Here is a 15,629-nt window from a genome sequence, read left to right as displayed (position 1 = left end):
CACATCCATGTGTCTTGGAGAACTTTGCTGTTTGGAGAGCAGGGAATGGGAAAGGCACCTGGGGTCCTGGTGGGTGGGAGCATGCCCATGAGCCAGCAATGTGCTCTGCTGGCCAAGAAGGCCAATGCCATCCTGGGCTGCATTAGAAGGGCTGTGGTTAGGAGGTCGAGAGAGGTTCTCCTGCCCCTCTGCTCTGCCCTGGGGAGGCTGCACCTGGAATATTGTGTCCAGTTCTGGGACCCTCAGTTCAAGAAGGGCCTCAGGGAACTGCTGGAGAGAGTCCAGCACAGAGCCACAGAGATGCTGCAGGCAGTGGAAGAGCTTCCTTAGGAGGAGAGCCTGAGGGAGCTGGGGCTGTGCTGCTGGGAGAGGAGAAGCCTGAGAGGTGACCTCCTTGGTGTTGGGAGAGATGTGCAGGTGAGTGGCAGGAGGCTGCAGCCAGGCTCTGCTGGGTGATGCCAGTGCCAGGGCAAGGGGCAGTGGTGGCAGCTGAGGCATAGGAAGCTCCATGGAAACAGGAGGAGGAATTTTCTCTCTGTGAGGGTGCCAGAGCCCTGGCACAGGCTGCCCAGGGGGGCTGTGGAGTCTCCCTCTCTGGAGATAGTCAAAACCTTCCTGGATGTGTTCCTGTGTGACCTGCTCTGGGTGATCCTGCTCTGGCAGGGGTTGGACTGGATGAGCTTTGGAGGTCCCTTCCAGCCCCTGACACTCTGTGCTTCTGTGAATGCAGAAGCCACAGGAGCAGAAAGCAGAGCTCACTGAGATCAGGCTTGGTTGGTGTGAGCACATGTCCTAAGCTGTCACTGATTTTAGTGGCAGCAAGCTAAAGGCCCTGTGGCCATACTGCTTTTACTGCAGCTTCCAGTATTAAAACTGCAGTAATATGTAGAGGACTTTGGCAGGAAGGTTTATTGCATGTTAGATTAGAAGTGGGCTACAAGAAAGCTGGGAGGCACTTTCTAGGGTGTCAGGTAGTGATAGGACCATTGGGAATGGATCCAAGCTAGAAGAGGGGAGATGCAGATTGGATGTTAGGAAGAATTTGTTCCCCATGAGGGTGGTGAGACACTGGCACAGGCTGCCCAGGGAGGTGGTGGAAGCCTCATCCCTGGAAGGTTTTAAGGCCAGGCTGGATGTGGCTGTGAGCAACCTGATCTGGTGTGAGGTGTCCCTGCCCATGGCAGGGAGGCTGGAACTGGATGATACTTGAGTTGCCTTCCAGCCCTGACAGTTCTGTGATGATCCAAATGTCTGCCTTGTTCAGTCTGGCCTCACCAGTCTGGCAGCAAGCAGAACAACCAAGTAGGAACAGAGGCTCTGTCAGAAGCAGCACAGTCCTCACAGCTGTGCTGAAGTGAAATGAAGGCAAGAGTAAGGCTTACAATTATGTCTAAGACACGCAGCTACTATTTGCTGGATCACAGAATCAGAATCAATCGGCCAGGTTGGAAGAGAGCTCCAAGCTCAGCCAGCCCAACCTAGCACCCAGCCCTGCCCAACCAACCAGACCATGGCACTAAGTGCCCCAGCCAGGCTTGGCTGCAACACCTCCAGGCACAGCCACTCCATCACCTCCCTGGGCAGCCCATTCCAATGCCAATCACTCTCTCTGACAACAACTTCCTCCTCATAGCCATCCTAGACCTGCCCTGGCACAGCTTGAGGTTCTGTCCCCTTCTTCTGTTACTGGGATCTTGGATCCTGAGATCCTGTGATGGATAATACAGCAGCTCTTCTCCTACCTGGTTGAGAATGCATGAGCACATCTGCTCAGACTGGAGAGACAGGTATGAGCAGCCTGCTCCAGAACTTCTGGTCCAACACTCTGCAATGAGCCTTAATCAGTACAGAAGCAGGTTGGTAGCAACATTTGAATCATAGACTCATAGAATCAACCAGGTTGGAGGAGACCTTCTTCTCACTTGCTGCCTGGGATAGGACAAAGAGCAACGGGTGTAAGCTGCAGCACAGGTGGCTCCACCTCAGCACAAGGGGGAAATTCTTTACTGCAGCAGAACAAGGGGACAGAGTCTGAAGCTGTGCCAGGGCAGGTCTAGGCTGGATATTGTTAGGAAGTTGTTGTCAGAGAGAGTGATTGGCATTGGAATGGGCTGCCCAGGGAGGTGGTGGAGTGGCCGTGGCTGGAGGTGTTGCAGCCAAGCCTGACTGGGGCACTTAGTGCCATGGTGTGGTTGGTTGGGCAGGGCTGGGTGCTAGGTTGGGCTGGCTGAGCTTGGAGCTCTCTTCCAACCTGCTTGATTCTATGATTCTATTCTATGTTTCTGTGTAAGGGTCCCAGAGCCCTGGCACAGGCTGCCCAGACAGGCTGTGGAGTCTTCTTCTCTGGAGCCTTTGCAGCCCTGTCTGGATGTGTTCCTCTGTGACCTGTGCTAGACTGTATGGTCCTGCTCTGGCGGGGGGTTGGACTGGATGATCTCCTTGGGTCCCTTCCAACCCCTATTATTCTGTGATCCTGTGACCTCCAAGCTCCAATGGTTCTGTTCGTGGGCTGCAGGCGTGCCGGGGAGGAAGGCAGCACAGTGTAACTAAAGCAGCTCTCCAGGGGAAAGGGGCCCGGGGTTGAAGTGCTGCTGCTCTGAAATACATCCCACACTGATGGCAGTAACTGGGGTTTGCTTCATGGGAACCAGGGGGAAATGCTGCACCCAGTTACATAGAAACTGCTAGAATCACCTCAGAGCATTGGCAGGCCTGGCAGGGACCTCGAGGATCCATTAGGCTGAAGCTGAGGCAGCAGTGCCCAGGTGGGCAGCAGAGCCAATGGCATCCTGGGCTGGCTGAGGAGCAGTGTGGGCAGCAGGACAAGGGAGGTTCTTGTGCCCCTGTGCTCAGCACTGCTCAGGCCACCCCTGGAGTGCTGTGCCCAGTTGTGGGCTCCTGAATTGCAGAGAGCTGCTGAGGTGCTGGAAGGTGTTGAGAGAAGGGCAGCAAGGCTGGGGAGGGGCCTGGAGCAGAGCCCTGTGAGGAGAGGCTGAGGGAGCTGGGGGGGTGCAGCCTGCAGCAGAGGAGGCTCAGGGCAGAGCTCATTGCTGCCTGCAGCTGCCTGCAGGGAGGCTGTAGCCAGGTGGGGTTGGGCTCTGCTGCCAGGCACCCAGCACCAGAAGAAGGGGACAGAGTCTGAAGCTGTGCCAGGGCAGGTCTAGGCTGGCTGTGAGGAGGAAGTTGTTGTCAGAGAGAGTGATTGGCATTGGAATGGGCTGCCCAGGGAGGTGGTGGAGTGGCTGTGCCTGGAGGTGTTGCAGCCAAGCCTGGCTGGGGCACTTAGTGCCATGGTCTGGTTGGTTGGGCAGGGCTGGGTGCTAGGTTGGGCTGGCTGAGCTTGGAGCTCTCTTCCAGCCTGCTTGATTCTATGATTCTGTGTGGTCAGAGCCATGCACTGATGCTGGAACACAGATGCCAGGTAGCCAGACAGGACACACACAGGAGAAGTGGGGGATTTCTGTTGCCCCCACATTGTCAGTATCCTCATGTACCTACAGAGCCTTCCTTGGCAGGCACATACAAGCTCAGGTCCTCTGACCTACTTTTTCTGGCCTGTTCCACTTCTCCTGCCCCAGATAAAAGGGATAGCATCAGGAACTCATGTGTGGCTACAGTTATAAATGCACACAAATAACCTCTCTGAGGTTCCTTTGTCTCCTTGATTCCCTTCCTTTCTCCCATGAGAATCCAGGGGAATAGCTTGGACTTCTTTGAATGCACTCTGGCTATTATCATCCAGACAGACAGTGTGAGCCTGCAGCTCAGTAGCCAAGGTGGCCAACAGTGTGGCCAAGGGCAGCCTGGGCTGCATCCAAAGCAGTGTGGTCAGAGATGGAGAGAGGGGATTCTGCCCCTCTGCTCTGCTCTGGGGAGACCTCACCTGCTCTGCAGCCCTCAACACAGGAAGGAGATGGACTTGATGGAGAGGGTCCAGAGGAGGACACGAAAATGATCAGGGGGTTGGAGCAGATCTGTGACAAGGACAGGCTGAAGGAGCTGAAGGTGTGCAGCCTGGAGAAGAGAAGGCTCCAGAGAGACCTATTAGTGACCTTCCAGTGCCTGAAGGGGCTACAAGAAGGCTGCAGAGAGACTGACAGGATGAGTGCAGTGGTTTCAAACTGTAGCAGAACAGATTGAGATTGGATGTCAGGAACAGATTCTTTACTATGAGAGCAGCTGAGCACTGGAGTAGCTTGCCCAGGGAGGTGGCTGGGACCCCATCCCTGGAGATCTTCAAGGTGATGCTGGACAGGGCTCTGGGCAACCTGATCTAGTTGAGGATGTCTCTGCTGAGTGTGGGGGGGTTGGACTGGCTGAGCTTTGGAGGTCCCTTCTGCCAGGACCACTCTGATTCTACAACGCTCCATAAGCACATGAGCATTTTATACACACACAAACATTATAGAGACGATTTAGGTCATGCCTGACTAAACTGAAGCACACCAGAGTACTGCTGGAGAAGAGAAAACTGGGTGCAAATGGGAGTGGAAATCAGATCCTGCAGCTGGGTGGAGGCAATGCCAAGCACAACTCCAGGCTGGGCAGTGAGTGGCTGGAGAGCAGCCCTGAGGAGAGGCACCTGGGGGTGCTGCTGGAGGAGAAGCTCAGCAGGAGCCAGCAGTGAGCACTTGCAGCCCAGAGAGCAACCAGAGCCTGGGCTGCAGCAGCAGCAGTGTGGCCAGCAGGGCCAGGGAGCGGATTCTCCCCCTCTGCTCTGCTCTGCTCTGCTCTGCTCTGCTGAGACCCCACCTGGAGTACTGCATCCAGTTCTGGAGCCACTGGGACAAGAGGGCTGTGGAGATGCTGGAGAGTGTCCAGAGCAGGGCCAGGAGGATGCTCAGAGGCTGCAGCAGCTCTGCTGTGAGCACAGACTGAAAGAGTTGGGGCTGTGCAGGCTGGAGCAGAGGAGGCTCCCAGGGGACCTTCTTGTGGCCTGCCAGCATCTGAAGGGGGCTACAAAAAAGCTGGGGAGGGACTTTTGAGGGTGTGAAGGAGTGGCAGGAGTGGGGGGAATGGAGCAAAGGAGGAGGTGGGGAGAGTGAGGCTGGAGGTGAGGAGGAAGTTGTTGAGCAGGAGAGTGGTGAGAGGCTGGAATGGGTTGCCCAGGGAGGTGGTTGAGGCCCCATGGCTGGAGGTGTTTGAGGCCAGGCTGGCTGAGGCTGTGTGCAGCCTGCTCTAGGGAAGGGTGTCCCTGGGCATGGCAGGAGGGTTGGAACTGGCTTCTCCTTGTGCTCCCTTCCAACCCTGCCTGATTCTGTGATTCTATGATCCTGCTTCTGTAACACAGACACAAGTTGTGCCAGACCTTCCTGGCACCAACAAGTCCCCAGGGATGCTCCCTGTGGCTGTTAAATCTTCCAGCTTTGCATCCTACCCTGTTCCTCAGTGCTTATTATTCAGCACAGTCTGTGACATGCTGTTAAAGTATCCAATTTTAGATGGCTGAATCAGCCTGCACTTGTGCATGGATTACTCACACAGTGTGGTGAGAGCTGAAAGGAATGCCCTGCTCAGGGTTTGTAGGGCATGGCTTTACTGCTGGAGTAGTTCCCCTCCACTGTGAAATGTGCCAGTGGAAGTGTCACTAGTTTAGGCTACCATTAGAACAAGCAAGCAATGCATAGCATAAAGAGAAGCTGCCTACCTTGCAGGCCAGAAGTAGAAGGTGGCTATTGGAGGATGTCCACAGACTTACTTACTGACAGTAGGAGCAGCCACAAAGCCTCTGACTGTTCACACCCTTGTGCAGCTTGGACTGGGATTTCATACACAGGTGTCATAGAATCACAGAATCATAGAATCAGGCAGGTTGGAAGAGAGCTCCAAGCTCAGCCAGCCCAACCTAGCACCCAGCCCTGCCCAACCAACCACACCATGGCACTAAGTGCCCCAGCCAGGCTTGGCTGCAACACCTCCAGCCACAGCCACTCCACCACCTCCCTGGGCAGCCCATTCCAGTGCCAATCACTCTCTGTGATATCAGGGACTCAGAATGTGCTGTGCTGCAAGGGGCCTCCAGAGCTCATCCAGTCCAACCTCCACGGCAGCCAGCAGGGACATGCTCAACTTGAGAGCCAGCTGCTGCCTCACCTGCTGCAGGGCTGGAGGTCTTCAGTGAGTGATAATGAAGAGGGATCACAGGCCTACAGGATATTAGGGGCTGGAACAGAGCCAAAGAGATCCAGTCCAACCCCCCTGCCAGAGCAGGACCACACAATCTAGCTCAGGTGACAGAGGAACACATCCAGACAGGCCTTGACAGGCTCCAGTGCCAATCACTCTCTCTGCCAACAACTTCCTCCTCACAGCCAGCCTAGACCTGCCCTGGCACCATTTCAGACTCTGGCCCCTTCTTCTGGACAGGACTGTGGGCAACCTGCTCTAGCTGAGGAAGAGCCCAACCCCACCTGGCTACAGCCTCCCTGCAGGCAGCTGCAGGCAGCAATGAGCTCTGCCCTCAGCCTCCTCTGCTGCAGGCTGCACACCCCCAGCTCCCTCAGCCTCTCCTCACAGGGCTCTGCTCCAGGCCCCTCCCCAGCCTTGCTGCCCTTCTCTCAACACCTTCCAGCACCTCAGCAGCTCTCTGCAATTCAGGAGCCCACAACTGGACACAGCACTCCAGGGGTGGCCTGAGCAGTGCTGAGCACAGGGGCACAACAACCTCCCTTGTCCTGCTGCCCACACTGCTCCTCAGCCAGCCCAGGATGCCATTGGCTCTGCTGCCCACCTGGGCACTGCTGCCTCAGCTTCAGCCTAAGGGATCCTTGAGGTCCCTGCCAGGCCTGCCAATGCTCTGAGGTGATTCTAGCAGTTTCTATGTAACTGGGTGCAGCATTTCCCCCTGGTTCCCATGAAGCAAACCCCAGTTACTGCCATCAGTGTGGGATGTATTTCAGAGCAGCAGCACTTCAACCCCGGGCCCCTTTCCCCTGGAGAGCTGCTTTAGTTACACTGTGCTGCCTTCCTCCCCGGCACGCCTGCAGCCCACGAACAGAACCATTAGAGCCCTCCAAGCCTCAGATGGCCGCAGACTCACTCCGGGGTTTGGAAGCACTAAGAAAAGCGCTGGCAAATGTCCTGTGCCCACGGAGCAGACGGCTCCGGGCTCTGTGCAGCAGACCGGCTCGCAGGGAGACACAGCCGCCCTGCCGGCGGCGCCCAGCAGGGCAGCGCGCAGGGGAAAGCCGCAGTGCTCCGCACCGAGAACGGCCGGAGCAGGCCGAGCCTGCGCGACCGCAGCACAGCCGGCAGCGCCCGCCACTGCCGCCGCCCCGCTCCTGCTCACGGCACAGGGGAGCCGCGGCCGGGCCCCTGCGCGCCGAGGCACGACCCACGGGGACCGGCAGGAGGCAGGCTCGGGTGTGGCTGGGCCGGCGTGGGGCAGGCGGGGCCAGAGCGGGGCAGGCGGGGCCAGAGCGGGGCAGGCGGGGCCAGAGTGAGGCAGGCGGGGCCAGAACGGGGTAGGCGGGGCCAGAACGGGGTAGGCGGGGCCATAGCGGGGTAGGCGGGGCCAGAGCGGGGCAGGCGGGGCCGGCGTGGGGCAGGCGGGGCCAGAAAATGGGGCAGGCGGGGCCAGAGTGAGGCAGGCGGGGCCAGAGCGGGGTAGGCGGGGCCAGAGCGGGGCAGGCGGGGCCGGCGTGGGGCAGGCGGGGCCGGCGTGCGGCGGGCGGGGCCGGCGTGGGGCAGGCGTGAGGCGGGCGGGGCCGGCTTGCGGCGGGCGGGGCGCAGGCGGGGCCGGCGTGCGGCAGGCGGGGCGCAGGCGGGGGCTGCGTTGGTCTCGCCGCACCGGCGGTGCTGCGCGGTGCTGCCCGGGCCATGCACTCCCTCACCCAGGAGATCCGCAACTTCTCCAGGGCTAACCTGCGCAAGCAGCGCACCCGCGTCACGACGCTGACGGGCCGGAGGGTCATCGAGACGTGGCGCGGCGCCTGCCTGCAGGTGGAGGAGGCGGAGGCGGCGCCCGGTGGCAGCGGCTATGTGCAGGACCTCAGCGCCGACCTGCAGGTCGGCGTCGTGAAGCCCTGGTTGCTGCTGGGTGAGTGGGGCCTGGGGACGAAGGGAGGCGCTGGCAGGCGCCGGTGGCGGCGGCTGCGCGCCTCGTCCGGCCTCGCCTCGCCCAGGGTCGGGGTGGGGGTTCGGCGTGCTGCCTGCCGGGCAAGGGTTCATCGCGCCGGGCAAGCGGGGTTGCGAGGGGTCCGGGGCGGCAGGGCTGGGGGCGCGGAGCTGCCTAGCGGGAAGGGATCCGGCGTGACAACCGACTGGCTTTGTTGTCAGGGTCGCAGGATGCTGCTCACGACCTGGAGACCATGAAAAAGTATAAGGTAACGTCGCACGGAAATGAAAGTGCATCTTGCACGGTGCCTGCTAGTGGATTCCTTCCTTCCTTCCTTCCTTCCTTCCTTCCTTCCTTCCTTCCTTCCTTCCTTCCTTCCTTCCTTCCTTCCTTCCTTCCTTCCATAGCCTCGAGTAGCTTTAAGAACGATCAGCTTTGTGCTTTTAAAGGGTCGCTGTGTTTGTTTGCGGAGGGCAGGACCCTAGGAGCTTCCCAAGAGGCTGAAATACTTTGCTGCAGGGGTAACGATTGCTTAGAGCTGATCTCTGGAACGTTTCCCACCTTCCAGCTGGAGACGCTAAGCAGCATCAGGCCCCTTTGTCTTACGGGGATGGATGGAACAAGAAAAGACAAGCAGCAGCTCTCAGTCTGTCCCAGTCTTTTGTCTCTTTCGGTAACAGGGTGATAAGGTGTTGATGGTTTGGGAGTTCCCTGCCCCCCCACTCTTATGAAATCCCCCAGAACAGACTCAGCTGAGCTGGCAGTTAAGCACTGAAGCTTTCTGCTCACAGCTCAGCACAAGACACAAGCAGATAGTTACAATATTCACAGCTCCAGACAGCAGCAGACAAGGTAAAGGCAATGCAGAAACACAACAGCCCTGCCAGAAACCAGAGTGCCCATGAGGGGCTCCCAACCACCCTGCCACCTTCTTCCCACCCCTCTGCCTTATCCCAGACTCTGCCTTGCATGTAAGGTGAATTGGGAGGATTGGCAAGGGGGGGTTAGGTGCAGAATGAGTTGGGTTACACAGCAAAGGCCCAGGAATAGAAGCACAGGCACCACCTGTGACAGAGGCACACACACACAGTCTTATTCTCTGTTTGTGTTCTTGTTGTGACACGTCTCAGCCAGCCTGTGAGTGCAGCAGACCTCAGCACTGTTTCCTTTGCACAGCCTACAGTCTAGTTTTTCTCACTAGAATATTCCAGTGAGCCTCAAACCAGCACACAAGGTCTTTGGACACTGATGCTTCTGCAGGACAGGGAGTGCCCGAGGGTGGCATCTAAGCTTTGCCTCACTGCAAGCCAGAGTAACCCACAAGCTGGCTGTAGCCTGAGCAGAGCAGAGGTGGCAGGAGGCCAGAGGTGGGCTTGCCTGCCAAGTGCAGGTGTAGTTTACTCTGGAGTCCTTCTGCTGCAGTCAGTGGTAGTGGTGACTCAGAAGAAGGGACACTGAGCTGCTGGGTTGGTATTCAGGAGTTGCTGGGTGGGCTGTGCTCCTGTTCCTGTTGCTTCCTCACTTATTTTTCCATCAAGGGGGAAACTTCTTTACTTGAAGGGTGCCAGAGCCCTGCCACAGGCTCCCCAGGGAGGTTGTGGAGTCTCCTCTGGAGCCTTTCCAGGCCTGTCTGGATGTGCTCCTCTGTGTTAGATAGCATTGTCCTGCTCTGGCATGGGGGTTGGACTCGATGATCTCTTTGTGTCCCTTTCAACCCCTAACATCCTATGAACTCTCTTTGCTGTTGAAAACCTTTAGTTGAGCCTGTATGTTCTTGAGCACAGATCTTTCAATCTCCACTTAAGAAAAACCAACAAACAAAGCAAACCCAACCACTGGATTTTATCAGAATATGTTTTAACAGGGCAGTAAAACCTTTGCTTGAAGGGAAGCACACCAGAGATCACCTGAGCATGCAAAATGCTGTGCTGTGTGCATGCTTAAGGAATAATCTACCCTTGCTGCTGCTCATTTTGCCTGCTGCCTTCATTAAAAAATGCCTCTTGCCTTTTGTTTCTTTGGCATAGGTTACTCATGTTCTAAATGTGGCATATGGAGTCCAAAATGCCTTCCTGAATGACTTCATATACAAGACCATTTCAATTCTGGACCTTCCAGAAACAGATATTACCTCCTATTTCCCAGAATGTTTTGAATTTATTGAGACAGCCAAGATCCAGGTACAGTATTTGAATGATGAATGCTACCAGTTGTCCTGGCTTAGATTATTTGCTACCCTGTGGGAAGCAGCTTTCTTTTAATCAAAATCATGTATGGTACCTAATGAGTCATTTGCCATTGGAATGGGCTGCCCAGGGAGGTTTAGCCTGGAGAAGAGGAGGCTCAGGGCAGAGCTCATTGCTGTCTGCAACTACCTGAAGGGAGGCTGTAGCCAGGTGCGGTTGGGCTCTGCTGCCAGGCAACCAGCACCAGAACAAGGGGACACAGCCTCAAGCTGTGCCAGGGCAGGTCTAGGCTGGATGTTAGGAGGAAGTTGTTGGCAGAGAGAGTGATTGGCATTGGAATGGGCTGCCCAGGGAGGTGGTGGAGTGGTTGTGCCTGGAGGTGTTGAAGAAAAGACTGGCTGGTGCACTTAGTGCCATGGTCTGGTTGGTTGGGCAGGGCTGGGTGCTAGGTTGGGCTGGATGATCTTGGAGCTTTCTTCCAACCTGGTTGATTCTATGATTCTAAGCCTGGCTGGGGCACTTAGTGCCATGGTCTGGTTGGTTGGGCAGGGCTGGGTGCTAGGTTGGGCTGGATGATCTTGGAGCTTTCTTCCAACCTGGTTGATTCTATGATTCTAAGCCTGGCTGGGACACTTAGTGCCATGGTGTGGTTGGTTGGGCAGGGCTGGGTGCTAGGTTGGGCTGGCTGAGCTTGGAGCTCTCTTCCAACCTGCTTGATTCTATGATTTTGTCTTTAACTTTCTGAATTTTAAATCAATTTCTGAGCATCCCTAGAGATGTGGCACTGCTCTTAACCTCGATTCCTTTGGGAGTTGCTTGGGTTTTTAGAACTATTTCTTTACTACAGTTGGACCTGTGGTGATTGACTTTCCAAAAAGAAATCCGACTGCAAGCTCAATTCACTATGTCTGACAGAGGGATGCTCCTTTACTTCCTATCACTGATCTATCAGAGATGTTGTTTTGAACTAGCAGGAAGCCAAGCAGTGCTTTTCATAGAATCAAGCAGGTTGGAAGAGAGCTCCAAGCTCAGCCAGCCCAACCTAGCACCCAGCCCTGCCCAATCAACCAGACCATGGCACTCAGTGCCCCAGCCAGGCTTGGCTGCAACACCTCCAGCCACAGCCACTCCACCGCCTCCCTGGGCAGCCCATTCCAGTGCCAATCACTCTCTCTGCCAACAACTTCCTCCTAACATCCAGCCTAGACCTGCCCTGGCACAACTTTTACATATCTGCATGGTCTGTCAGCAGCTGTGCACCACTCTGGTGCTTTTCCATTGCAGAGGCAGCACACTGAGCTCTGCAGCTGCATGTAGTCACCTCACCAGGGCTGCATTAAGAGCTGTGGAGCCAAGCAGTGAATTTCTCACAAGATCCAGGAAAAGAAATACCATAGCAAACAGGAGACAGGCTTGCTTGGCAGCCCTGACCCCTGCCTGTTACCACGACCAGCCCTGACCCCTGCCTGTTACCACATCCAGCCCTGACCCCTGCCTCTTACTCCGACCAGCCCTGACTCCTGCTTATATTCAGGCTTGCTCTGTACTTTTTGACAACCACTGCTGTGGTATCAGCACTTTGACTTGACAACCAACCTTTATTGCACCTTATTCCACCACATCTACCATATTCATTATTTACATGGACTGGGACCACAGCAGATAATCTTGCCCTGACTTTCTTTGTGTCACACTGTTCTTTCCTTCTCTCATTCATCATTTAGGAGCTATGTGATACACATTGTCAATTCATGACCTTTTAAAGGTTTCTAGTTACAGTTTCCACTTCATTTCGAAATGAGACTTACCCTTCCTAAGCACAGAGTGTTGCTTTCTGCCTCTGGTGTTTATGTCCAGTTGCTGTGTTTTAAGTTAAGGAGTTTTCTTGAGAACTTGTACAGCAATTAGTGAGGGCTAAGTGAAAGAGCATTGTTGGGGCAATCCCAGGCACTGATACAGGCTGGGCAGAGCCTGGCTGGAGAGCAGCCCTGAAGAAAGGGACTTGTGGGTGCTGGTGGATGAGAAGCTCCACATGAGCCAGCAGTGTGCACCTGCAGCCCAGAGAGCAACCAGAGCCTGGGCTGCACCCAGAGCAGTGTGGGCAGCAGGGTGAGGGAGAGGATTCTGCCCCTCTGCACCGCTCTGCTGAGTCCCTACCTGGAGCACTGTGCCCAGTTCTGGAGCCCCTGGGACAGGAAAGGTCTGGAGGTGCTGGAAGGTGTCCAGAGAAGGGCCACAAGGATGATCAGAGGGCTGGAGCTGCTTTGGTACAAGGATAGTCTGAGAGAACTGAGAGTGTGCAGCCTGGAGAAGAGAAGGCTCCAGGGACACCTAAAAGTGACCTGCCAGTACCTGAAGGGGCTACACAAAGGCTGCAGAGAGACTGTTTGCAAAGGCCTGCAGGGACAGGACGAGGGCAATGGCTGCAAACTGGAGCAGAGCAGATTTACATTGGATGTGAGGAACAAGTTCTGCACCAGGAGGCTGCTGGAGCACTGCAACAGGTTGCCCAGGGATGTGGTTGAGGCTCCATCCCTGGAGATCTTCAAGGTGAGGCTGGACAGGGCTGTGGGCAGCCTGCTCTAGTTGAGGCTGTCCCTGCTGAGAGCAGAGGGGGGGTTTGGACTGGCTGAGCTTCGGAGGTCCCTTCCAGCCCAGACCATTCCATGATTTTATGAGCAAGCCTTTTCCAGGACAATGTCCTAAAGGCTGGGCCTTGCAATTGATGCTTGAACCACACTAGGTGGTCTCTTAGTTTAACTTGTGCCAGTTCTTTCTTGATGCAGTCTTCTTTTAAGAGTCGTGCAGGTGTCTCAGAGGAGGTGTAGGAAATGTTTCAGTAGGCTAAAAGCATCAATTCTATAGACAATAGAGGGTAAGCCTCAGTTTCAACACCAGGAGAGACATTTGTGAATCTTGGGGAGGTTCAGTAGCTCCCTGTTAAATGACCTTGGTGGTACCAACTCTGCCAGCTGTACCAGTTGTGTGCACCAGCAGTGTGATACGAGTATGAGCTTTGTTGCAAATCACAAGAGGTCTTTTCTGTTCCTATGCATGGTCCTGCTTGCCCAGAACCTTCTCTGAAGAACTCTGGAATACACCTCCAGGGCCAAGCAGCTGAAGGTGACCAGCAGTGTGCCCAGGGGCCAAGACAGCCAGTGGCATCCTGGCTGGGGTCAGAAATGCTGTGCCCAGCAGCAGCAGGGAGGGGATTGTCCCCTTGGGCTCTGCTCTGGTGAGGACACACGTCGAGGGCTGTGTCCAGTTTTGGGCACCTCAGTACAAGAGAGACATGGAGGTGCTGGAGGCAGTGCAGAGGAGGGCAAGGAAGCTGTGAAGGGCCTGCAGAATAAATCTGGTGAAGGAGCTGGGGATGGATAGTGTGAGGAAGAGGAGGCTGAGGGGAGACCTCCTGGCTCTGTACAGCTCCCTGAAAGACCCTTGTGGAGAGGTTGGTGCTGGCCTCTTCCCACAGGGCATTGGCCAGAGAACAAGAGGCAATGGCCTCAGGCTGCAGCAGGGCAGGTTTAGAGTGGACATGAGGAAGGATTTTTTCCCAGCCAGAGTGGTGAGGCACTGGAATGTGCTGCGCAGGGAGGTGGTGGAGTGCCCAAGCCTGGCTGTGTTTCAAGGTGGTTTGGCTGTGGTGCTTGGGGATGTGGTTTAGGGTGCACCTTGCAGAGCAGGGTTCTGGGCTGGACTTGGTGATCCTGAGGGGCTTTGCCAGCTGGAATGTTGCTGTGGTTCTGTGATACAGGATGTTCTAAACCCTGCCTCTGTGCCTAGCTGTTTGCTGCCTTGATATGTTTTGACCTGGTAACAGGAGGGCACTCAAGGGATTTTTCCATATTGTAAATAAAATCTGTTTTACATTTAGCACCCAATTAGATCAGATGCCTTAGTGCCACACACCTCTGTGTTTGGGGGTTTTTTCACATGAAGAAGTCACTTGCAAGCTCTTGGCAGAAGGCACAGAGGAATTAATTTTAATTTACAGAATCACAGAATGGTCTGGGCTGGAAGAGACCTCCAAAGCTCAGCCAGCCCGACCCTTCTGCAGTCAGCAGGGGCAGCCTCAACTAGATCAGGCTGCCCACAGCCCTGTTCAGCCTGACCTTGAAGATCCCTAGGGATGGGGCACAGCCACCTCCCTGGGCAACCTGTTGCAGTGTTGCAGCAGCCTCCTGCTGCAGAACTTGTTCCTCACATCCAATGTAAATCTGCTCTGCTCCAGTTTGCAGCCATTGCCCTCGTCCTGTCCCTGCAGGCCTTTGCAAACAGTCTCTCTGCAGCCTTCTTGCAGCCCCTTCATAGAATCACAGAACCAAGCAGGTTGGAAGAGAGCTCCAAGCTCAGCCAGCCCAACCTAACACCCAGCCCTGCCCAACCAACCAGACCATGGCACTAAGTGCCCCAGCCAGGCTTGGCTGCAACACCTCCAGGCACAACCACTCCACCACCTCCCTGGGCAGCCCATTCCAATGCCAATCACTCTCTCTGCCAACAACTTCCTCCTCACATCCAGCCTGAACCTGCCCTGGCACAGCTTGAGACTGTGTCCCCTTGTTCTGCTGCTGGGTGCCTGGGAGAAGAGCCCAGCCCCACCTGGCTACAACCTCCCTTCAGGTAGCTGTAGACAGCAATGAGGTCTTTGAGCTCAGGAAGAAGCTTTTAATAAGGCTCCATAGATTTTTTTATATCAAGTTTCTAATATTTGTTGGTGTCTACTTAATGAATACCTCAACTTATTTCCTGTTTGTCTCTTGCAGGATGGTGTGGTGCTGGTCCACTGCAATGCAGGAGTCTCCCGTGCAGCAGCAGTAGTCATTGGTTTCCTCATGCATTCAGAAAGACTGAACTTTGCTACAGCCTTCTCCTTGGTGAAAAATGCCAGGCCTGTGGCATGTCCAAATCCTGGCTTCATGGAGCAGCTTCACAAGTACCAAGAACAGAATATAAAGACCAATGGAAACATAAATGACCATCACTGATCCAAAGGGAGAAGCAGAGAAGCAAATCTATCTGCTTTGACTGTACACTAACAGAGGTTGGATGTGCTTCAAGCTGGCATTTTTTGCAGTCCCCTTCCACATGTGCATTTTGTTAAAGTCTGTTTAAGTATTTATTGTTTTCTTCCCCTCCTTTCCTTTCAGCATGGGGCCTCAAGGCCAGATGGTGCTCCACTAACTTGGGAGGTGTTTCTGCCCAAGAATAAGCTCTTTCCAAAACAATAATTAAGAAATTGAGTTTTCCTTGGACTGATAGAAAAATAAAGACTTTTTTTTATTGGGCTATCAGAAAATGCAGTCAGTAGAGAAAGGGAATCATAGAATCATAGACAGGCTGGGTTGGAAGGCACCTCCAAAGCTCAGCCAGTTCAACTCCCT

At 55.1% G+C, this 15,629-nt stretch overlaps 1 protein-coding gene across 1 annotated transcript; it reads left to right on the top strand.

The window, feature by feature from the left end:
* The first annotated feature begins 7,761 nt into the window (after window positions 1-7,761).
* Window positions 7,762-15,544, top strand: DUSP19 (dual specificity phosphatase 19). The gene is made up of 4 exons (XM_064163985.1): window positions 7,762-8,038; window positions 8,278-8,324; window positions 10,084-10,236; window positions 15,012-15,544. Exons 1-4 carry the CDS (start codon window positions 7,819-7,821, stop codon window positions 15,231-15,233), a joined length of 642 nt encoding a protein of 213 aa, XP_064020055.1. The 5' UTR covers window positions 7,762-7,818; the 3' UTR covers window positions 15,234-15,544.
* Window positions 15,545-15,629: the final 85 nt, after the last annotated feature.

Source organism: Pogoniulus pusillus, chromosome 24 (assembly GCF_015220805.1).
Source record: "Pogoniulus pusillus isolate bPogPus1 chromosome 24, bPogPus1.pri, whole genome shotgun sequence".
NCBI classification, from domain to species: domain Eukaryota; kingdom Metazoa; phylum Chordata; class Aves; order Piciformes; family Lybiidae; genus Pogoniulus; species Pogoniulus pusillus.
Note: the sequence above shows the minus strand (reverse complement) of the source record. Positions and strands in the feature narration are given on the sequence as shown.

Coding starts and splice junctions, on each gene's coding strand:
- DUSP19 (XM_064163985.1), top strand. CDS start 7,819: ATGCACTCCCTCACCCAGGAGATCCGCAACTTCTCCAGGGCTAACCTG. Junction 8,039..8,277: donor GAAGCCCTGGTTGCTGCTGG/GTGAGTGGGGCC, acceptor CTTTGTTGTCAG/GGTCGCAGGATGCTGCTCAC. Junction 8,325..10,083: donor AGACCATGAAAAAGTATAAG/GTAACGTCGCAC, acceptor TCTTTGGCATAG/GTTACTCATGTTCTAAATGT.